At 37.8% G+C, this 25,767-nt stretch overlaps 1 protein-coding gene across 1 annotated transcript in view; it reads left to right on the top strand.

Moving 5' to 3' along the window:
* The first annotated feature begins 209 nt into the window (after nt 1-209).
* The window catches only part of LOC139463492 (D site-binding protein-like), a 48,949-nt gene continuing 23,391 nt past the window's right edge, over nt 210-25,767 (top strand). Inside the window, exons 1-3 of the mRNA XM_071244763.1 lie at nt 210-312; nt 21,729-21,977; nt 23,245-23,469. Coding sequence (XP_071100864.1) covers nt 210-312; nt 21,729-21,977; nt 23,245-23,469 — 577 coding nt within the window. The remainder of the gene's footprint in view (nt 313-21,728; nt 21,978-23,244; nt 23,470-25,767) is intronic.

Below are 25,767 nucleotides of genomic sequence, written 5' to 3'. Positions count from 1 at the left end.
ACTAACACCGGTGTAAATAAAGGTTATTGTTCCAATCAAGGTAATAAGAAATCATATGTCTGGTAAACAACAACCCTGCCCCCCTTCCAAAGTGGACCAACCCTATTGCGCAGGCAGAACGCGAGCTTGTGTCTGTATTATGACGTAACAAGCCTCGGACCTTCCTTGTTGATTTCTTATGTCCGAAAAAAGTGAGGTTTATTACAATAATGGCCGATGGGAGTTTTTGTGACTTTCCCCAACCACTAGATACGTCTATGATCTCTTCTCTACAAGCGTATCACCAACGTTCATCATCTTCAGAAGAGTTTGGTAAGTCAAAGATCAATGAATGTCCATCCGCTCCACCCGAAATGTCGGTAGCCATCTTGAACAGTGTTGCGTTCGTGTTAACCCGAATTATATAATTGACCATAACAACGCGACTGTCATTGAAGATGTTATAACTGTGATCAGAATTAAACGTTGTTGCCAAACTTTATGGTGTAACGAATTATAACACGGCCTTTCGCACAATAACATCGCTATGCACAATATTGTATGTGCGTTATGAACATATATTAACTTGGCAAGTTCGTACCAGTTGTCACGGTCATGCATTTGCATATTTTGCTGACATTACTTACCACCAACCCATGGCATCTGTTGCGAAACGTTTGTAAGAACTGAACTTAACTGTTGTGTCATAACATAAGCATATGAAATTTGTTTAAATATTTTATTGCTCAAAAGAACTTTATGATTTATTACGAAAAGTCATTGATCACAGATGGTGATATACACTGATAAAAGAAGTTTCAAACAAACTTTAAAATGTTTTTATGTGGTTGATATATTTCAGTGTAACATGTGTTATTTCTGATTTTTTAAAGTGAAAATGTTTTATTACTGTCAATGTTTTTCAAGTAGAATTATCCTTATTACTTCTGATCATTATTTGCTTTGGTCAGTGTCAACATTCTGCAAACATGACATATTTAATGTTAGGCAAAAACAATGTTATGTACGTCTTACCATGTCCACTGAAAATGATTAAAACTAAAACATAATTGGCGTTGCAGGGTACTAGTAAATATGAAATGCCAGTCTCCTTATTTTTTTGGCCTTATTGGACTCCTTACTTGAACCGAACATGAAGGAGCAGAAAATGGCGGAATATGTCAATATTAACATAAGAATCTACAGATTTGTCCTGCAGATATTTTTTTGTGAACAGTGACATTGGCTTTGACAGAAAGTGAGTGATAAAATGCTGGCTGTTTATCAGGCTTTTCTTATATTGTAAGAATGTTGTTTTGCAGTACTTATTCAGAAGGCAGGTAGGGTTATATGATTTTGTTTTATTTTCTTTAGTACATTCAAAGTCTATACAAATATACTTGGTTCTAATGTGACCTCCTTTTGCCACGCCCCCCTGCGTCTTGAAGTATAAAGTCCCTTGGCCATTGAGACTACTGTAGTCGGTATCACAGTCGCTGAACCATATTATTTTCGCTTCAGTCCAGCCCTTACAGTAATCCAAAAGCCCCAAATGCAGATTTTTCTCAGGTTCATAAACAAGTAAAATGTGCAACAAACCTTCAAGATGTGAATATTCAGCAAACACCATGATCTGGACAATGGCTGTGAAGTCACAATGTGTCATATTCCTAGCTGATGCATCATATTCCTAGCTGATGCATATCAATGTGTATTGCATAGTTTTGTTTGTGTCATCAGAGAAGATTATAATTGGAACCAAACATCGGATATGGGCATAATATGTTGGACACGTTTTAAGCCTTGTGTCAATCCAGAGCTTTTAAGATGACAGCTTCCAAACCAGTCTCAAAATGATGAAAAAGGTGTGATGTAGGGCTGGGACGGGTACCTGGGTCGGGTGGGTTCTGATAGGACCCGGGTACCAACGGAACTACCCGGACCCATGGTTAGTCACTTGATATATTGTTTAATGGCAAATACTATCTAGAACTTGATCATGTTGATGGTTACACTACAAGTCACTAAAATTCATATTTCTTTCTGACTATGCAGCCATTCCTTCTGACTTTTCATATGGCTGAATAAAGATTTTTTGTCAACTTCAGTGTATGCATGACCAGATTGTTTAATACATCTATCTAAATATTCTTTGCCAGGGCTGTGGTAAATTCCCTATCAGACATTTTGTACCTATCTCTTGAGACCTACAGTGGGTACCCGAGTAGGGTCGGGTAATAGGGGGGTAGGAACCCGGGTAGTAAATTTGGACTTGTCCCAGCCTTAGTGTGGTGTATGAATAGCGTACGGTTTGAAAGTGTCGGTGCAATGCTATCATGAAGCTTCTTGGAAGTGCATAATTCTTGAGTGCCAGTAGGCACCAAGTAGGTCACAGTGATTACCCTTAGAACCTGTTTGGGACCTCAAAAGTATACCTGAGGGAGCTCAGGGCTCCCAAGTCCTTCAACCCAGGTTTTGTTTGTCAATAGCATGTGACCAGTTCCTTCAGTGTATAAATACCTAGTGTAGTGACCATCCTTGGTGTCCTCCACTGTGATATTGCTGAAGGGAAATACTGTTTAAAGCAGCATGAGCATGCTAAAACTTCAATTATACCTCTCTGATACAGGCTTGGTGTGAGCAATAAACACCTGATTGCTGGGCCGTCCACATAAACTTCATCAAACAAAATGAGCCCAGCACACTAATGGTAAATAAATAATGAAAGCACAAAGCACGGTGAATGTTTCTGTCGAGTCAGAAACAAATTAGTGCAAGGTCATCAGTAATTGCCACACTATTAACAGTGCTTTTGCAATAGACGTGAAAGGGGGAAAATACATTGGCCTTACTATTAGCACGGTTAGTAGAGAAGAATGTTGCTTAAGGCCAAAGTCAAGGAATATTTCACAGCAGCCTGCAATTAATTATTTTTTTAAAATTTTATTAAATTCAGTATATGATATTACAGAGTAATACATTGAGTAGCACGTCATGTGGTATACTTATTGGGTGGTGGTTACATACCTATACAGCAGACAGCAAAATTTAATGGCTACAGGTTTCCGACAATGTTTACAAATGGTGAAACAGGCAGGCTACATCTGCCATGTTTATTAACTGAGTGTGAAGCTAAATCCTTACAGTACATTAGTGGAAATTGATCATGTTAAAAACCAAAAATAGTGACATATTAACTAAACAGTTAATTCACTTGCCAAATTTTTTCATTTTCTGTCAAACTGTCTTATTGTATTGTTTTTTTTGTGCAATTGATTTCTCTATCCGAAATATATCAATTAAAGTCTTCAGAAACTTTTCAAGTGACAATTTGTTCTTCTTAATACTTACTACATGTATATATTTTGCATGCCAGTATGATGTGATTTAACAGAATGTTAGAGTTGTACCCAAGTAAAACAGAGCATTTTGTAAATGTAAATTGTTTTGAACATTTTGTATGAAGAAAACATTTGGCTTTGGCCCCAAACTCTTTAACATGCCTACAATCCCAAAATACATGAAGTACCGATTTCAGTATCAGTTTCACAAAATGAGCACTGATCATCATCGAGAATTTTCATTTTAAACAATTCTTTTTTTTGTAAAGATGATGCGATATATAAATTTATATTGAAAATCAAGTAATTTTACATCTTTTGTACATTTTCTGCATCTGATATAAACAATGATAAACATCCTTCCATGATATATCTAAGTCGAGAGTGGTATCCCATTTTTCACAGACTGTTGGGAGATTTGCTGTAGTTATAGACTTATCATAAAAATATCTGGAGCCTTTAGGCGCTACAAGTAAGTCCATCAAAGTTGTATTTAAATGTTGATTATATAAGATAATAGTATCTTTCCAGGATTTTGGTATGTTTAATAGAACTTGGTAATAGCCAATAATTGTGCATTTAATTTGGTATTTTCTTTTAAGTTTCTTAAAGGGCATTATATCATCTTAATTACAGATATCTTTAATAGTGTAAGCCTGCAAATAATTTAGTCACATCTTCAAGACAATACTTAAGCCACATCTAGCATATCCAATGATTTTGTGGGAAAACCTGAGGCATCAATAAAATTCAAAATAAAATCCCAGGCCTACAGTTACTTTCTTTTAACATGGTGTTTTTGTACTGATTGCAATGGTCACCAACTTTCCCGCAATTGAATCATAATGAATATGTAGAGCCACAAGGCTCTGTAGCTCACCTGAAGTGAATATTATTTTAGATCAAAAAGGTCATACAAGGATAAGAAGGGCAAGCAAAGGATTTGACAGAAGTTCATACACACAGGGCTCCAGATAATGGTTTCAGCCATTGACTAATGACTATAAATGTTATCATCTACTTTGGGTATTGATGGTATTTTCACTCCCTTGTGGAATCTATTGGGTATGTTTAAACCAGTGAGTGAACCTTTCCAAACATAGTCTGCTCACAACACTGTTTCAGGAGACTTCTAATTTGCTTCCGTCCATGTGATATCACACAAGCTCACAACAGTGATGTCTGATGTAGCACTTATTTACATTATTCACTGCAGTAGAGTTCATGTATAGGAGATGCCTGCATTCATTCTGTAAATAGATATCGGTAAATACATACAGGTGAGTAAGCTGAAAAATCTCATAAGGTTAATAGTCCTGTGAAGATCCGGGTTAGAATTGGTCTTCAGCAACCAATACTTGCCATAAAAGGCAACTAATGGGATTGGATGGTCAGACTCGCTGACTTGATTGGGGCATGTCATCGTATCCCAATTGTGTGGATCGATGCTCATGATAAAATCACTGCATTGTGTGGTCCAGACTCAATTATTTACAGACCGCCATCATATAGCTGAAACATTGCAGAGTACTGCGTTAAACAACAAACAAATACACATTAGGTTAATATGCACAGTGCTTATTACACTTTGGGGTTTTAAAGTTTTTCATACATATTTGTATGCAAGCATCTCAACATTATTTGGGTTATGGTGATGAGTTGTGCATTTTTTATGCAAATCTGTAGCTCATCTTGAGCTCTGTACACAAGAGACATCCTCTCAGAATGTTCACAGAATTACATTTACATCCATGACCACCTATGCAGAGACAGTATTACATGTTCAGCATGTCACAACGATACATTAAAGTTGAAGTTATGACAACCATATTTTTCATCGGGTCGGAATTCGGTCAGCACATTTTAGAGAAAACCTTGCTTGGTTTACATACATAAAATTTCAGCTTCATAATCCGAGAACTTTCAGAGGAGATAAAGAAAATTCTGAATAATGGGCAAAAGTTACACTTTAAACTTTGATTGGAATTCTGTGAAGCTCTATTGCTGGGATCATTCATGTTACCATGCCTGCATTTCATCTTCATAGCCGGAGATGTAGAAAATTTTTAAAATTATCTTTGGACACGCAATGGACGACTTAAGCATAATAAACTCTGTTAACAGTTTACGTTCAAGCTGCACAATATCAACATCATACATAAGAGAGAACAGAGTAGTGTGTTGGGCAAGAAAATGTGGTCCAGTCTTTAATAAACACAAATAAATAAATGGTCAAGTCTGGAAGCAACCCTAAGAATTATTCCTTAACATGCAAGAGGGTTTTTGTGCTGGAAGAAATTTGCCAAATTTGTTATATGTGGAAAAGGAAAACATGTTATCGTTATTTTTAGCGATTATTCTGTAACCATTGCTATGTCATGGATGAGTAGGCAGGGTAGGATGTCCAGGTTGACTGGGTGTTACAGCGTATTATGTCATCACAGTATCATATCGCTGGCCATGCTGCACATCAAACAGTTGTCAGAGTGCTGGGAGTGCTTCTAGCTGATTCCCAGCAGGGTGTTGCCAGATACTATTACATGTACAGCTCCAAGGATGTAATGCACACCATATATACTCACCGCCAAACTAAAAGCAAATACCATACATGTTGGTTGATATATGAAGACTTACTTATATTCAAGAGATAGAAGTTTGGTTCGATACACAAACAAACATACTGGTATGTTGTGTGAACCAATGCTCATGAAGGCATCGCATGTGACGCCATGGATCCAGGACTCGAGATGCACCATTTGTCTTATGCAGGATTAGCGTGTAAAGTTTATAAATCATGTGTGGCATGTCGTGATAAGAATAAAGTCATCCAGTGATAACATTTGGCAGATTGTTAGTTTTGTCATAAATTGGTATACTTTAGAAACATTTCTTCTTCAATGTAGATACTTCTCAATTTGTTTCTATTGGTCGGTGAGGATATATACTTGTCTGCTTGACCGCAAAGACGGGCTGTTTTCATCTCGGGCAGTTTAATTTTAGAAATTGCATGTCCGGTGGTTTTGTCCAATGTATGAATAAAAATTTGTTTCATAATTTATATCATCTGATGATCTATGAATACAGCTAAGCGACTCCTTTGCTGGGCAATCAAAGACCACTTTCATTAAGTTTAACAAGTTTACAGTCATACAAATCCGGGGCGGTCGGGTAGCCTAGTGGTTAAAGTGTTTGCTCGTCACGCGGAAGACCCGGGTTCGATTCCTGACATGAGCAAATGTGTGAAGTCCATTTCTGGTGTCCCCAGCCATGATATTGCTGGAATATTGCAAAAGGTGTCGTAAAACCAAACTCACTCACTCACTCATACCAACCCCCTTTATTGCCTAAATGTCACCTGATGTTGAGGATACAGGGCCTTCATCACCAATAAACATCTAGGTATTCTTGGAGGCTGGTATCTTGCCCCAGGTCTAGATGACAGTACGGTAAATGTCAGTGTAAATTCCCAGATTGTAACACAAACAATCCTATTTCAAGTTACAGCATTATTTATAACAAATGTCTTAGTTTCGCCAAGGTGACTTCCACTTCTCAGAACACAATCATAAAAGAATAAAATGCTTTCTTATTTTGTTTTATGTTATCGTGTAGAACATGGTTGAAAATTGGATTTGAAGAAATTGAGAGCTTAAATAATGTCGGATTAGAATGTTGGTAGGTACTGTATAAAAAACATAATGTATTTGTTCAATTTCATGAAAAAAGGTGTTTTTTGCTAATTTGAGACTGTAGCAAACTTTCACTATCCAGATTAATGCCTTAACCCAGTCACTGATTATTTGACCAAGTACAGGTGTATCAAAACAACTTTTACGTTATACCTTTATTGTTTATTTACCAGGTATATGTTCCCTTATTACACTGATCAGTCTAAAGAAAAGTATCGGGAGGCAAAATAGAAATGAATTGATATATTTTTTCATGGTAGTTTTGAGGATAATTTAAAGGTTAATGTAATGTATTTTAAGAGTTTATGAACTAAATTGTGTAAATACTCTCTTGAAATAAAAACAAAAAGGATTATTAAAATAGCATGATACTGAAGACATTCTGGATTACTGTAATTTCAAGATTTACACTTGAAAGTGTTAATGCATAAAGTGTAATCTGTAGAACACGGACTACCATTAGGAACATCAGTGTACCAGTGAGAGCCATCATGTGGATATCTGTAACCTCTACCAGGTCTACATTGAGATATTTCCACACCTACTTAGTCCACCAGTGCAAGGCCCATTTAACCTCACTTGAACTTTGTGCAGTGGTCAGTTTTGAATATGTTGATAAGAGGTCAGTGACTAATCTTTACACTATGAACTAGGTAGGGTCTTGACCACTGTGTTGACTCTATCAAGTCTTGGCCACTTGAGGAATTTTATTTTCTTGGCTCTGAAAGATAATACATATATCGGTATTCACTATCAGCTTAATCTTGCAATGGCTTCACTTGTCCATGTGTTATACATCTCTAGAAGTGACCAGGGACCTGGTCATGGGGTGTACTGGACACCTGCACAAGCTTAAAAACACAATCCTGAACATTTACATCTGTGGATTTGTGTTAAGTTAGTTCTGTCCGATCCTCCATGAAGATTAGGGGTGATTATTAGGGCTGTTTTCACTGTTGCCATTGTATTGCCATAGTAACCCACACTATTGCAATGGTATTGTGATAGTTGTCACCTATTGCAATAGTATTGCAATAGTATTGCATTAGTAGTAAAAAAACTTTTAGGCTTGATAATTATATTAATCAATGTAACAGCAATGAATATGGTATTGCTGACAATCTCAAAGATGGCCATTTTCCTCTGTCACCACAAACCAAAGGAAAGTAGCTCAAATGTGAACTCGCAATCCTTGTTCACCAACCACACAGGCTGGTTTGAAATTCTCCTAATCTATGTATTATTTATAACTCATTGCAACTACTGAAACTATTGTTTGCTATGCATATTTTAAATTCCTACTATCATAGGGCAAACAATTGTGATGGTTCAACAGTTGAAATACCATTACACTCCTATTTATGATATCAGAAAATATTTCTCTTTTGTGGCATTTATCCTGTTTATTGCTATGGTTAAACTGCTGTGATGGACATTGTGAAGATACCTGTCTTATGTCAAGGAAAAATTGAAAAATACCAATAATGCTGTCAGCTTAAAATTGATCAATCTCATTAAAATCAGATCTTAGTTCTCGCTACCGCTAAGCAAAGATCTGAGGACATCCCATAAGGGGTCACATCAGAACAACCTTTCTTCCGACCAATCAGAGCGTTGCTTACCAGATCATCTATTCTTGCAACCTCAAAAAAATTTTACACAGGGTATTCCGAACCATAGTTACAGGCTTAACAACTGAATCCACACATTCTAGATCATCTATTAGCCATTCCAGAATGTTGTTTTGTTCAGGTTTCAAATTTTTAATCAAGAATTTGTCCAAATATTTTTCAAAGCGTAGGCGCCAATGTGAAATTTAAAGCATGAGAAAGCTGCCTTTTGTTTGGCTAATGTCAACTTCTTGTCAGTCATTCCATTGGTTGGTCAAAGTTCGCACAAGGTCGGCCTGACGTGACCCGTAATAGGGTGTCCTCAGATCTTTGTCTAGCGGTAGCGAGAACTAAGATCTGATTTTAATGAGATTGAAAATTGATTGGTCTGTGAAGATTATGAAAAAATGAAACATGAACACCAGAGAATAGTTGTCTTGATTATCAGCCAAAACAGATTCCATTAGGCATTAAACGCAAAATAGCGGTGAAAATTGAATATGAAAGGAACACTGAAAATCACTGACAACATCAGGTGTTCACGAAAAGGTAAGCATGTCCTCACCTGCCACTCAAGCAAAGAATCTGTATATGCATGATACAGATGAAGTGACTCTACACAACAACTACACAGAAATAGTTAGCATATGATTATCTTCATCCCAAGACTTTGAAGTATTGGGTTGGAAGATTGTACAGGAACACAAAATAATTGACAATAAATAAGGTCTCACTGTAAGATTTGGCTTAATTAGTAAAAATCTGAAATTCATCCTTTGATGAAACTGGCTACAGTAAAAATACATTACTGTGACATGGGTTAGTCTTCAGTCATGTTACCTGGAATCTTACAATTTTCACATTTAAAAGTTTGATGGTTAAATTAATCGACTACGTTTGATCGAATAGATATGGTTCTTGCAAAAGAGAGAGAGTGAGTCAGTATGGTGTTACGTTAATTTTAGCAATATTCCAGCAATATCATGGCAGGGTACATCAGAAATGGGCTTCACATATTGCACCCATGTGGGGAATTGAACACAGGTCTTTGGCGGATAAGCAAATGCTTAAACCACTGGTCTACACTACCGCCCCTCTAAAGAGAGCATCATCAAAACTGTTAAAACCACCTAAAAGGTCTCACTTACATGTCCCAGAACATGTTAAATAAAGCATTCACCCAATTCCATACTAGTCCCCTCAACTCGAGCAGCCAAAAGTCATCCCTTTTCCTAAAATTGAGAGACTTGTGGGTTCTTTTATTGAATTATTTTTGTTTTATCGTATCCATAACTTTGTTTCAGGGATATAGATAGGTCTACCACAAGGACTGAATTCTCTTGAAAAATGTATGATCAGTGTATAGACCTTTTTAATAAGAAATCACAGAATGAAAAGATATCTATCCGTTGTGATTATGGACAACAAGCCATTGTCTGGTGAGCCTCTGGTCAGGCCCAGTCATCAACAACATGTCCTTGACCTGGCCTGGTGAGTGTGGGATTGGTGGATGAGACAGCACTTTGGTAGATTGACATGGAGTGCTGCTGCTGTTGTAGAGTAGGAAGATGGTGGTCATCAGCCATGTCAGGTGTGGGTGGTGTGTATTGATCTGACAGCAGACATCTATCATACTCATAGGTAGGACACCACACCTGGTATCTTTAGGAGCATGGAAGCGGAGGACCAAGGCATATGTTATTTATCAGCATGTTTACACTATCATGTGTCAGAGAGGTGGGGTGGCCTTGTGGGTAAAGCGTTTGCTTGTCACATCGAAAACCTGGGTTTGATTCCCCTCATGGGCCCCATGTGTGCAGCCCATTTCTGGTGTCCCCCAACCATGATATTGCAGAATACTGCTGAAACCATGCTCGCTCCCTCACTCACTCACTCATTCACTCACTGTATAATGCAAGATTCTATTATTGTCTGTTATCAATCTCTGTTGACAGCCTTCCACTAGATCATGTAGGTGTGCATGTGATGGTAGCAGCGTAAAACCAAACTCACTATCACTCACTCACTCACTCACTCACTCACTCACTCACTCACTCACTCATGTATGACAATAAGGAAGATCATGACAATTAAAACTACTTGACTTACTTCTCAACACCATGGTAGTTTCATAGCTTCAAGATAAGTGTGTAATAAGGGCAATGTGTAAAGTTAGGATCTTGTGCCAGTTTTGATATAAACATACCTCATAACAAAAGGCTAATCTTACAAGGGATGATGTATGCAACTGCCAAAATGATATTTTTAAGAGTGCGACATATTTTCTGTGTCATGTTAGACATTTTAACTTTAAGAAATGAACATATTATCACCTCTACTGCAGTACATCTCTGCAATGTGTTCAATGTCCTGTATTGCATCACATTTCAAATTTCAATATATTGATGCAGGGTTAAAGTCTTTCTTCATTGCACTCAACATGCTCAAGGCCACGAGGCCTGAATTGCTGAAATACACAGAGAATATCAGCCGTCTTTTGATATCAACTATTTCAACACAAGTTGATAAAACTTTACAACTCTGTGGAGTTGTAAACTTTTATCAACAAGTGTTAATATATTTTGTCTGGGTCACATTACATGAGGGTGAGATTCTGTTTATCATCCAAAATCATTCTTCAACTTTTTCAGTTTGTTAACAGTAATAACCGGTGTGTGAAGTGTGAAAATCAAGTAACCTGTTTCAGGGACAGACGCTTTAGTGATGTCATTTCATTTTGACGTCATAAAAACTGGTGGTGGCGCATTGGCCTTCAAAGTATTGTGATGCAAATTTCATTGATCTTGCCCATCCATGTATCCTGTAGAGGCCAGTTTTGGATGTTATGACTGTCTATCTTCCAAGGGTGTTTTATATACAGTCATGCCCCGCTTATACGGACTTCAGATATCTGGAAACCTCGGTTCACGGACGATTTTCATTCAAAACGAAATAATTACTATATAAATTTACCCGTATATCCGGAAATTCAGTTTCCGGAACCGGACAGTCATTTTCATACACAAAACTCTGAAATGCACACAAAATTGTCTCACTTATCCAGACAATACACTTCCGCTGGTGGTAATCCTTTGATTCGTGAGAAGTCAATTAACCAAGTGACACTGAGTTACGTTTGAGAGGAGCTTGTTTATTGTACATGTAATCCCCTTCGATAAATATGGCGTCTGTGGAGGTCAGAGGTCAAAGTTGTGTAAGTATGGCCTGTAAGTATGGCACTGACTTTGGACATACCATAGGAAAATCGACAATTGGTGACAGTTCAAACTTCCGTGACAGACTTTGTCATCTGTCATGAGTTGCATAATTGAAGGGAAGTAACTCTTCCAGTAAGAAGCTGGTTTCAGTTATACGGAAATTCGTTTATACGGACGATTTGTGAAATGACACAAGTGTCCGTATAAACGAGGCACGACTGTATATATATACCCTAGTACCCTCACTGTCAGTGTTTATTGGTGAAATGACAGGCTGTGGTTGATTACACAACCAAGCTTCACACCTCTGCCAGGTCAGAATAGGACTTCAGCAACCCATGCCTGCCATAAAAGGCGACTACGCTGGTTGTTGGAGGCAACTAACAGGACTGGGTGGTCAGGCTTGCTGACTTGGTTGATGCATGTCATCGTATCCCAACTGCGTAGGGGGAAGTCGGGTAGCCTGGTGGTTTGAATCCTAACATGGGTAAAATGTGTGAAAACCCATTTCTGGTGTCCCCCACCGTGATATTCCTGGAATATTGCTAAAAGTGGCGTAAAAACCTTACTCACTCACTCACCAAAATGCGGAGATCGATACTCATGGTGTCAATCACTGGATTGTCTGGTCCAGACTCAATTATTCACAGACCATCGTCATATAGCTGGAATATTGCTCAGTGAGGCGTTAAACAACAAACAAACCCTCAATGAAGAAGTTTTAGAAACTGTGTATGAATACAATCTTTGAGTGAACAGCCCAATGTATCATATAGTGCTAAATGACTTGTAGCAATGTTTGACACATTGGAAAAGCCATATCATAAGCATATTGAGAATGTTTGTCAATAAGTTATTGAGAAAGAAGGCATCACATTGATATATGGAGCTTGAAAGTAGTATTTATTTGATCATGATACCAAGTTTATTGGATTGGTTTACTGCCTTGATAACACAAGCTTGCATATGATAAACAATATGACTGCTGCTATTGAATAATGTCAGAACTTGTGATAATATGTCAAATAGTCATGTTCAAAATGAGTCCTGAGCTGTCTTAAAAACTTTTTGACCAAACAGCTGAATAAGCAGTAAAGGTTAATCAGTTGTTTTGGAATATTTTAGTTTCTTACTCTAAAGATTGAAAGATGATTTCACAGTTCAAATGTTGTCATTAACAGCTGTCCATACATTCTGTATATGCTGCTTCAGATGTTTGGTGTAGGAACATTGATGAATGATCAACATTGTAATAATTATGGCCATTTCTTGATGAGCATGTGTTGAAATAAACATAGAGTTTGATTTTACAATTTCGGAATTTGACTTGATATCTGTAAATGCACAGTACTGTCAGATCAGGCAGCTAAAGATGATTCAAAAACTTCAGGTGAGGCTGTTGACACAATTTGTGAACACATTATTCTTTTTGCCCTCAATAGAACAAGATAATTTGTATTCATACATTTTTGTGTTATTTGTTTGTTTATTTTGTGATACTGAGAGTATCGCTAGCTGGTCCAGTTGTCTAAGGATTTCTGTCAGCTATTAATATGTATTTGGGATATTATAATTCCCTGAACATGCATTTCCTTGGCCATCTTTGTTTTCAACTCAGGAAGACCTACCAGCAGGACAGTGTTCACAACCCCAAAGTCTGGACGTGTACTGGTACTGAACAAATTGTGTGATATGGGAAGATATACAAGCAGATGCCATAAATGAAGACATGAGTGTGTAAAATCTCTCTGGGGGCTGCACCCATGGCTACATCATATGTCCAAGTACAAGCTTTATTGGGAACTGAAATATTCATGATATTGTGGTCAATAACATACAGAATACTTAACGGTACATCATAATACAGTCATGTCCCGTTAAGCCAACATGGCTGGTTGAGGATGATGTCAATCACTGGATTGTCTGGTCCAGACTTGATTATTTGCAGACCGTCGTCATATAGCTAGAATATTGCTGAGTGCGACATTAAACAACAAACAAAACTAACACAATTACACCACCAGTTCACTGTCAGAGTGAACATGGTCAAACAGCTATCAATATTGTAAGCAAAAATAATCCATACCTAAGTAGATGAGGCGAAACAGAAGAAGCTCTCATAAAATCCGTGCAAACCATCATTTCATCACAGCCACTGTACCACCTACCAAGAGCAAATTCCATGTTGTTGAATATGTGTATCAGTAAACTAAAGAAGCTACAAATTCACATTTGATGACATATAATTCATGTATCCAATTATTCCATATCGTAATATTTGATATCTCTGATTATTATGTAAATTAGTGTAGAAACTGTTGACACTAGAGTCTTTTTAAAAGATGGACGAAGCTCTCATAAAATCTACCCGTAGCTACCTCAGTTTCCACCACCCCAATACTGTAGTGCTGTAGTCAGAGCTCCAGATAACATGTTGAGCAATTGAGTTTTTACTCTAGGGTTTCTATTTTAATTGGGTTATTACATTTTTCATTTGGTAACCAATATTTTTCACTCATCTATTCATCACTCTATTTGGTTTTTCCCTAAATGAGTGAATATTTAAAGATTTAAAAAAGAAAAGAAATAATGTCTCAGATGTATATAACTGTTCTATTTTTTAACTCATCTATTCATCACTCTAATTGGGTTTTCCCCCAAATGAGTTAATATTTTAAGATTTAAAAAAAATAAAATTGTTTTAGATGTATATAACTGTTCTGTTTTTTCACTCATCTATTCATCACTCTATTGGGTTTTCTCCCCAAATGAGTGAATATTTTAAGATTTAAAAAAAAAAATAATAATAATTTTTTAGATGTATATAACTGTAGGCTAGACTCTGAGAGTAAATTAGCTCGTATTTGTGTTTCAGTAATTAGCTCCTTTGTGAGCATGCTGAATAAGCTTCATTGGGTATTTACTTTTACGTTATACATTTGAGTTTTTCATTTAATGCATGTGTTTCTGTATGCAAGTTAATTGAAAGTAATTGGGTTTTGAATATTTGGGGGGTATTTCACGCAAATGCGCTGCTTATCTGCAGCTCTGTGCAGTTCCAACTGAGAACACTGTGTCCTCAACACCTGATTGTTAATGTCATGTTGCAATCTACAAATAACTTGCGTGAGAATAAATTACTTGATTTTTTTCTTTTTATGATGTCAAACACAACACACATTGTTGTGTACTCATCCATTTCATTATCAAACACCTGATGTCATCACATAAATTACAATTATTTGCAATTCTAGAAAAGTAAAAAGGAATTAGTTCTGGAGACCAAGTTCTACATTGTCAGTTGTTAGTACATCTAGCCCAGGGAATGCTGTCATGTTTAGTACGTCTAGCCCAGGGAATGCTGTCATGTTTAGTACATCTAGCCCAGGGAATGCTGTCATGTTTAGTACATCTAGCCCGGGGAATGCTGTCATGTTAAGTATATCTAGCCCAGGGAATGCTGTCATGTTTAGTACATCTAGCCCCGGGAATGCTGACATGTTTAGAACATCTAGCCCAGGGAATGCTGTCATGTATGGAACGTCTAGCCTAGAGAATGCTGTCAGGTTTAGAACATCTAGCCAAGGGGAAAGCTGTCATGTATGGAACATCTAGCCCAGGGAATGCCGTCATGTTTGGAACATCTAGCCCAGGGAATGCTGTCAGGTTTAGAACATCTAGCCAAGGGGAAAGCTGTCATGTTTAGAACATCTAGCCCAGGGAATGCAGTCATGTTTAGAACATCTAGCCAAGGGGAAAGCTGTCATGTTTAGAAAATCTAGCCCAGGGAATGCTGTCATGTTTAGTACATCTAGCCCAGGGAATGCTGTCATGTTAAGTATATCTAGCCCAGAGAATGCTGTCATGTTTAGTACATCTAGCCCAGGGAATGCTGACATGTTTAGAACATCTAGCCCAGGGAATGCTGTCATGTATGGAACGTCTAGCCTAGAGAATGCTGTCAGGTTTAGAACATCTAGCCAAGGGGAAAGCTGTCATGTATGGAACATCTAGCCCAGGGAATGCCGTCATGTTTGGAACATCTAGCCCAGGGAATGCTGTCAGGTTTAGAACATCTAGCCAAGGGGAAAGCTGTCATGTTTAGAACATCTAGCCCAGGGAATGCAGTCATGTTTAGAACATCTAGCCAAGGGGAAAGCTGTCATGTTTAGAAAATCTAGCCCAGAGAATGCTGTCATGTTTAGAACATCTAGCCCAGAGAATGCTGTCTTGTTTAGAACATCTAGCCCAGAGAATGCTGTCATGTTTAGTACATCTAGCCCAGGGAATGCTGTCATGTTTAGAACATCTAGCCCAGGGAATGCTGTCATGTATAGAACATCTAGCCCAGGGAATGCTGTCATGTATAGAACGTCTAGCCCAGGGAATGCCGTCATGTATAGAACATCTAGCCCAGGGAATGCTGTCATGTTTAGAACATCTAGCCCAGGGAATGCTGTCATGTTTAGAACATCTAGCCCAGGGAATGCAGTCATGTATTGAACATCTAGCCCAGAGAATGCTGTCATGTTAAGAACATCTAACCCAGAGAATGCTGTCATGTATGGAACGTCTAGCTGTCATGTTAAGTATATCTAGCCCCGGGAATGCTGTCATGTTTAGTACATCTAGCCAAGGGAAAGCTGTCATGTTTAGAACATTAACTGCAGTAAGTTTATGTTAAAGTATGGTAGTATCAATCACTTTAGCAATATAAAGAATGCGCTGTGGAACGGGGCCCTGAACTCACTTGCTTCGCAGATAAGTCAAACTTAGAATACACATATAGATTAGGTCTACTGTTTTGATGTTTTCCAAAATTATGGTCAGTCAGGTGAAAGAAAGACAAGTTTGTGTGTAGTTTCTTTGCATCTTCTGTTTTTACCTACTTTGAAGTAATTTTCATTGCTGAGAAATGTCTTTCCCCTTTTGTGAAATATGTGAAATGAGCACTGGATCCTTAAACCAAATAAACCATAACATCAATAGTGGCATGGCAGGTGGAATTGACAGTTACAAGAGTCTAGATATAATTTGAAATTTAATTTCATGAGACACTCTAGTAGCACAAGTGAGACTAATATCATATTGACCTTCCATCACTGGAACTAATGGCCTCTTATTAAAACAGTGTTGTAATATGGAGACTACCATGACACCTTTGCAACAGCAACATCGGACTCACTTCATATAATAGCAGTTACCAAAATATGCCCTGGTCCACACTCTCTGCACAAATGGCCACATGACTACCTTGTAATCATTACCGCAATGAACGCAGTCACCTATTCAGAGAGAGTGACACTTGGCTGTGAACAACGGCCAGTGTCTATTTCAGTATCTGCAGTACAAATCATGGATTGATTATCGCGTGTCACCTCTGGAGAAAGAGTAACAGTTGATTTAACAGTTTTAATCACACCCCATTGAGTCTGGGACAAAGATTGAGGCTGTCTGAGGTTGTTAATGCTTCATTAGTGTGGCCAGCATGGTGGAGGAAGTAGTGATTTGTTGGGGTCATCCCCATTGTGCTGGCCAATGTCCTTGTGGTCATTATCCTGGTTGGAGCCAGATGCTCGCACTTGGACCCTTCACCTCAGCAAGGACACGAATTTACCACAAATATCACGAATTTACCTGCAGTATATGACCAATGTTTAGTGAAGGCTGTTGTTAATTTGTTATCAGGTCTTCATTTTCACCATGTCACAACTACACACTTTGTCGAACCTTTTTGAAGTACCAACAGATGAAATATATCACTCTCCACTTACTCAATGAAATAAACTATATATAGTAAACTACGGTTGTAACTAACTCAAAGGGACCACTAATTTGAGTTTATTATAAGCATGTATACAGCATATGTACAGGAAATGGATGGGACCAAAAAACAGTTTGTTATATCTGTCAGTTCAATATGAGAGTGTCCATTATTACCGCAGTTTACTGTATATATATATGTGTGTGTGTGTGTGTGTATGTATGTATATATATATATATATATATATATATATATATATATATATATATATATATATATGTATATATATATATATTAAAGTCCTTCATAGTTTTGTGGTTAACTGTATGTATATATATTAGTCCTTCATGCTTCATGTCAATCACATCTGTCGACAATCAATGTACAAATATGCCTTGAACCATTTGTTTCAAAAATTAAAACATTAGATGAAAAATAATGGATGAAAGAAATAATAAATAATTTCTGATAGCCTCACTATGCTCACTAATTGATTGATTCATTTTCCTGTTTTTGAAATGAGGCTACCTTAAATTTTGCTGAAGTTAAGAAATAAACAATATGTTTGATTAAGCAAGTTAAACGATGCTTCTTTATACCATATTTAGTATCCTTTTATTTGATTTCTTTTAATACTTTAACCTCAGTCAGTTTGACTCCATGTTTTAACTTTAAGTTTCCATTCTGCTTCTCATGGCAAATTGCTCAGAAAATCTGTAAGGCAAGAAACGTGATTGGTTACTGTTTGTTGAACTTCTGAATCTGGTCCTCTTGGTGACCTTAGTTGCATTTTAGGGAAATTGTCATAAACATGTACAAGGTTAAACATCTTGAATGAGGTATTCTTCAAAAACCTTAAAGTAAAGTGAAGTCAAGTTTCATAAAAGTAGGACAGTGTTTGCTGTGTACTGTTTGAAATACAGATTGGAAATACGTGGAAAGCATTACAACGTTTGTCCCAATGTACAAGGTGTATATACCAAGTGTGGCTAGTTCTTTCAACATCTTCAATGGTCAGGATGAATGAAACTGAATTCCGGTGTTGTTTCAAACATGGCACTTTCCGACTGATCCTTTTCTAGATGTGTGCCACCTATCAAGTTCAGTTAGATTAACATGAATTAAACTCTATATCATCAGATTTATGTGTCCCCCTCTCTGTAGCGCCCCTTGGTCAAGACTGGCAAGGGGGAACAGGTGTACATCAAAGGAGTTGAGGACAAGTGATACTTGTTGTGGAATACTCAGAAAGAGTAGGGACCCGTTAAGATCCAGGTAGAATAGGCCTTAAACAACCCATGTTTGCCGTAAAAGGCAACTATGCTTGTCGTAAGAGGTGACTAATGGGATCGGGTGGTCAGGCTTGCTGATTTGATTGATGCATGTCATCATATCCAAATTGCGTGGATCAATGCTCATGATGTCAATCACTTGGTTGTCTGGTCCAGACTCGATTATTTACTGACCGCTATCATATAGCTGGAATATTGCTGAGTGCAGCGTTAAACAACAAACAGAAAGAAGAGCACTTATCAATTCTTGTTTAAGGCATGAATGAGTCTAAATGTTTAAATCATAATTGTGTATTTCTTTGTCATCATGTTAATACTAAAATGTCAGAAATCATCCACATGGAAGAGTACACTACATGTTTAATTTGTTCAAAAGCAAATAAAAATGACAATTGTTTATTTTTGAGAAATTCCAAAATGACCATGGGATGTATTCATGGCAATGTAGGGAATAGGAACAATTGTTCAATCACAAGCTAAATATTGTTATGCATATATTTACCTGATTGACATAATGTTATTTTAAGAGGAAAAAATGGTGTCTGGGTAATTTATTTATTTTATCAGTAGTAAATAAATAAGAAAATTATTTGAGAAAACATCTTACTGTAAACTTCGGGACTGTAAGTACCATTCTGATAAACACAGATTTAAGTCATCACAGACTTGATCTTTTTGAAGTAAAGAAATATACAAAATATTTTATCTTGTTAATTGTTTTATAAACAGTCCTATATTTTCATAAGGTGATTTATCATAATATTGGTGACAGTCATGATAGAGCTCCCTCTGAAGGATGCCCTTCATGTAGACATCTATCCATCAGTGTCATGAAGAGATGAATCAAAATGATGATCTTTCAGTAGAAAATAACTCAGGTTCTACCCCAGTGTGTAGATGCCATGGTCAGCAAATAATAAAATCTGCTCTTTATTTGGCAGGGAGTGCCATGAATTGGCATTGGGCACTTCAATAGGCAGATGGCATGTTTGACACATTCACAGCATCCATAACTTGTACTATAATAGCCTTAGCATATGCTAATATTTCCCTACTGGATCCTTGTTTGGTGCATTGTTTGTACAAGGTATCACAATATACGTGCTTCAACTAACAGGTGAGGAAATATTCATAATGTTCCAATAGAAATTCCACCACACCTGAGACTCCTTTCGAAAGGTCCGAGGCACGTGTCTGGATTAAAGGCCTGTTTGCTTTGATTTTTATGGGGGCACGGAAACTATTGTTTGACTCAAATAAAAGGTAGAAAGTAGGATTGAACACTGCAGAAAGATTTGACTGATACACTCACAAAATTATCAGCAGGTGATAGTTTAATTGAATGACCATGATCACTAGATTTCATGCATGGATGAGGACGAACCTCCCTCGCTTGTGTTGTCCCCATGAGCAAAGCTAGAATGTAAATTATGGGTTTTAGATCTTACAACGGTGTGAAAAGGGGATGTTTAGGTGTGTAGAGAAGGGGTGTTTAGGAGTGTAGAGACGGTGTGAGTGAAGTTGGAGGAGGGGGAAGACAAAGGACATGTCTGAGAAGTTGTGGGCAACATAGCTATTGGATCGGCTGTGAGGTGAATGTCCACATGTTGGCTTTGACCTCATGGGGGAATTAGAAGGTGTGTGATGTTATTGTTAGAGGCCCGAGACCTGGTATTTGATGACAGATAGATGATATGGTACAGTGTGGCCTGTAATCAGAAGAGGCGTAGATCATGATGGCTCAATAAGTTGTTGGTAGAATTGTTAAATGTTCATCTTTTCTCCATGCCAGCTGATTAGATGTTCTAATGTCTAACTAGGGGTGTACTGATACACTTTGTGAAGATCTGATACACATCTCCGTAGTAGGACAACATCATCATACACAACACGCTACATAACAACAGGACATGTGGCATGTGATGTCATGTTTCACCATCAATACAAATTTAAGATACGCAATTAAAATATGTAGTAAGTTAAGTCTTTTACAATCCATCAGAAAATAGCTTTTGATGTCACCTGTTCTCCTGATATGTTATATATAGACTTGTACTGGATCAATGAAGGATGGGATGCAATGTTTGTATTATACATGCCAAGTCTTTTTTAAGCCTTTGTTGCATGTCTTTTTATGTATTTTTTAAGATGGATGTTGTAGTTTGTGGAACATGGGCATGTAAAGTTAGGATCTGACAATTTTTGCTCAACATCATCAACTGTAGTGTAGTTAATTACTTTACTATGAACATCACAGAACAAAGAAAACATTTTAAGCTGAAAAAGATCAATTCGATTATCATGGTTATCATCAATTTCAATAATCATCTTCTCAGCATGCTAAACGGTTGAAACCGGAAGGTCCTGTCACCATGTATCCAAAGAAACTGAAATTCACTTTTTGGGTAGTAATTATTGTGCAGAACCTTTCCTTTCCAGATGCATGTTAAGATGCTCCATCATCGATGTAAATATATGAGCCATAACCGAAATATATTGTGAATTTGAGTCATTACAGTCCATCAGATAATTGTATTTCACATTCTATTTGCATGTTACGTGTTCTCCTTATGTAGACTTTTAATATTTTGTAGCGATTGTGATGCATCAGGACTCATCTGTATAGAAAATCTGGTTGTATTGGTTGTATGCAAATGTTAAGTTTTGATATCGAAAATTAGGACCTGCTCATAATAACCAACTCCTTATACTGTCTGTATGTGTGTGGTACATTTAAAACATCATCAAAGAGCAAAAACAACATTTCATGCTCAAAGACAATTTAATTTCACTTCTTTGGTTTGCAATTATTAATGCAAGACTTTTCCTTTCCAGATGCACCTCATGGAAAGTCAGGCCCTGGCTTCTACAATGAGTATGGTCACCATGGCAGCATGGACATGGCTGCGGCAGCCATGGCGATGGGACTGCAGTCCATGGCCCATGCCTCCAGTTCCCTGGACTTCTCGGGCCTCAACGCACTGGCAGCAACAGCGATGTCTTGCGCCAGTGGAAGCATGTTTGATCAGATGGCAATGAACTATCCCCTGAAGCCAGAGAAGAATCTGCCACCTACACCTCCAGGTGATGCCTCAGTACCACAGTGACAAGATTAACTTTCAGGCACAATACTATTGGCTCATGTCGTATAGAAAATAAAGTTACGAATACCAATGCCAACTGAATTATTCATGTCCCCATGGGAGACAATTCTGCTGTACCATCCTTACCAAGTAGTATACTAGTGACTGAAGGGGGCCACAGGTGGCCCAGTCATCTAAGGCGCCGCGATTCGCTGTGCAGAATTGCATCCCTTGGGCTCGCCAAAAACCTATGGTTTGTCAGCACCATACCCGTGCTCGTGGGTTTCACCGAAGTGGTAATCGTCCTAGACCTGCATCACTTAGGGCTTTCCTCCCACATTTAGCTGACACTCCGTGATATGACTGGAATACTGTTAAAAAAGGCGTTAAACCCAACTCACTCACTCACTCACTAGTGACTGAATGATCATTATAATTGAAATTTTTTAGTAATTTGTTTTGGATCCTTATCTGCCAGGATCTGGTCTTAGTGGGATTGAATATAGATTAGCCACAATAATGCTCCTTCATTTGCCAATGTCAACTGTCTGTGACCTGTGTCACTCTGGGATTCTCACCGGCAAGCTATGATATAACGGAAATATTTTTCAATGTGGCAGTTGGAAACTCTGTATCACTCATTGTTGGTCATATCGTCAGTCACTGGATTGTCTGGTACAGACTGAATTACTTACAGGCCGCCGTCATATAGCTGGAATATTGCCGAGTGTGGCATTAAACAACAAACAAACAAACACTATTTTTGATAAACTGCTATTGTTTGGCCTGCCAGCAGACACTCAGGATTATGGCCAAGAATACAGCATAGTGAAATCATCATCAAAAATCATCACAACTTTTATGAGTTTTTGCACGCCAGGTACTGACCAATGAGATATACATAAAGAGCAACAATCATTGTTGTTGTCCCAAGTTTCTTGCTCATGTACATGGACCATATTTGTTGTTTCCTACATAGAGCCTGGCGTATAAAGCTTGCAACTCACTGTGCAGAGTTGCATCCCTTAGGTGTACCAGAGTCACATTGTCAGAGTTTAAATCATGGATTCATTCTTGTTATGATTTCTTGGTTTTTCATCGGTATACCCTTACTAACACAACATGAAATTCTGTTCAAATGGGCATTAAACCCAACTCCCTCACTCGCTTAATGAAAAAATAAAGTTAAACTTTTGAAAGAATGTTGTACAGATAAGTCCTGTATGTGAGTAATGAATGAATTCTCATGACTTTTCTGACGATCCCAGGGAGTCCTGATGATCCAAAGGAGTTACAAGGAATACCTGGCTTGTCCAACTCAGACCACACCTCACAGAACATGATGGCCAAACCTGTAGCCATGAGGAGAGGCTCAGAGAGAAGACATGTCCAAGCCAGAACCAGTTTGACATCACCTCCGATGGTGTCACCATCAATGATGTCACCAGAAGCTATGATGGACCCCAGTATGGGGATGATGCAAATGTCAGACAGTAAGTCGTTATGTGTACCTTGACCTCATGGCTGGTGTTAGCAATTGATAGTACTGTAGTGTATTGCCATTGTGAGTAGTGTTAGAGTAAATAGTATGAGCTAGCTCGAGCACACACCCCTCTAGCGGATTCAGTATTTTTGAAAAAAAAAATCGAATATTATGCACAGAAAAACATTACAGCGTATCCCTTCAGTGAATTCCAAAAGGGTGATGAGAAACTTGGTCAGGACAAAATTTGAAATTTGAGATTAAAAATCACCAGACATGTATTAAAATTGTATTTTTTGTTCTGCTAGGAATTGTTTTACATCCAGGGATTAAGATTACTTTGTGTATTTTCTTGTAAACTAAGCCGGAACAGCAATCAGCTGTACACACGCTTTTCTTGGAATCTACCAGTGATTCGGTTAAGACACACCCAATGATATATATTTACAGGATTTTAATGCAAGGATCGGCAAAAATTTTATCTGAAACTATTTTTTTATCAGGAATAATATATTCCAATATCTTGTTATTTTAGTTGCAGCTTTTACTAAATATATTTAAAATAATAATAACCCTAAGCGAAGCAGCTGATCGCTATTGCTGGTTATTATTTTTCACATGGAACCAGTTCGACCAGTCACCGTCCAGGCTCCCGCGCACGTTATCGTGAGAACTACGTGTTGACATAGAATCGTCAAACTATAACAAATATGACTTTTAACGAGTCAAAGTATGGCATTTATGATATATGTATCCATTCTCTGTCAACTGAAGTTCGTTTCAAGGCGTCAATAGCCATAATCTGACCGTGGTTGCTGTTAATAACTGTGAGTTGTGCGATGTTCCGATCACTTCACACATTATTTGGCCGAAATTAATTAAAACAATATTAAAAGGAATAAAATTTAATGAAATAAGTTACAAACATAAGTCCAGATAAAAAACAAGCCCGACAGTTTAATTACATGATTAATTTGTGTACTTTACCGTCATGTTGGTATCAGTACAGGAATAATCCCTAAACGTTATAGCCTTCTGACACCGTGATGATTTGGGTGAGAATAATGTCTTCAGCAACCCATGCTTGCAATAAAAGGTGAATTTTCTTGTCATAAGAGGCAACTAAAGGGATCGGGTGGTCAGGTTAGCTGACTTCGTTGATGCATGTCATCGTATCCCAATTGCTTGGATTGATGTTCATGATATCAATCACTGGATTGTCTGGTCCAAACTCGATTATTTGCAGACCGCCATCATATAGTTGGAATATTGCCGAGTGTGGCATTAAACAACAAACAAACAAGCTTTATAGTTTGCTGATATAATTTGTATAAGGTGCTTGACAATAATGTGAATATGGATTTGTCTTGGTTGAGCTGAAGTGTGATGCTCTGATTAATTTACTGATATATGGTATCATACCTGGTATGGTTGATCACGGAGTATCTACAACTTGCATTAGTCATGATATGTCTGTATGTATGTCATGACAAATACCCTGATCGATGACCACCAAGCAAGACTTGCCTTGACATATGACCTGTCTTTATACTCAAATTGTCTTGTAATTTCCGGGGGCGGTCGGGTAGCCTTGTGGTTAAAGCGTTCGCTCGTCACGCCGAAGACCCGGTTTCGATTCCCGACGTGGGTACAATGTGTGAAGCCCATTTCTGGTGTCCCCCGCCGTGATATTGCTGGAATATTGCTAAAAGTGGCGTAAAACCATACTCAGTCAGTCGTCATTTTAGAGAACAAACTGAGTTTACATGAAGTTTGCTGATGAATAAATATCCTGTGCACCATAACAAGGCAGTCATTTTCAGTGTCACATCTGAGTAGCTTAAGATTGGGACATAAATTCTTATAATTGATGTTTACATGGGATAATGCTCCATGTACAGGACAAATAAGTGAGTTATTGTTCCACTGTGTTTATGACATTTGAAAACACATTGTTCTTTACCCAAAATTTACAGCTGCCTGAAGAATGATCCCATAGGGACCCTATGCCATAATTGAACTGCTCAAGTAGTGAAGTAGTGTGTTCTAACTCATTGGTTTTTAACAGTTTTTTAATAGCCAGTGCTAGAACTATTCTTGCACATCAACATGTTACATCACAGGTGTGTAATAATAGATTTTACTGGTGCTTTGTCATGTTCAGCCATGTCTTGCCGTCACTTTTGTCACCTTGTCTGTTTTATGGGAGACACATCTCCAGATAATGCTGTCTTTAATCCTGGTCCTGATAAGAAGTGTTGTTTACTGGCCTTATTTAAAACTGACTCGTTTTGATGAAGGCCCTGTT

The sequence above is a fragment of the Haliotis cracherodii genome, unplaced genomic scaffold, assembly GCF_022045235.1.
Source record: "Haliotis cracherodii isolate W230 unplaced genomic scaffold, xgHalCrac1.p SCAF_16, whole genome shotgun sequence".
NCBI classification, from domain to species: Eukaryota; Metazoa; Mollusca; class Gastropoda; order Lepetellida; family Haliotidae; genus Haliotis; species Haliotis cracherodii.
The sequence above is the reverse complement of the archived record's forward strand: the minus strand, read 5'-3'. Positions and strand labels throughout refer to the sequence as shown.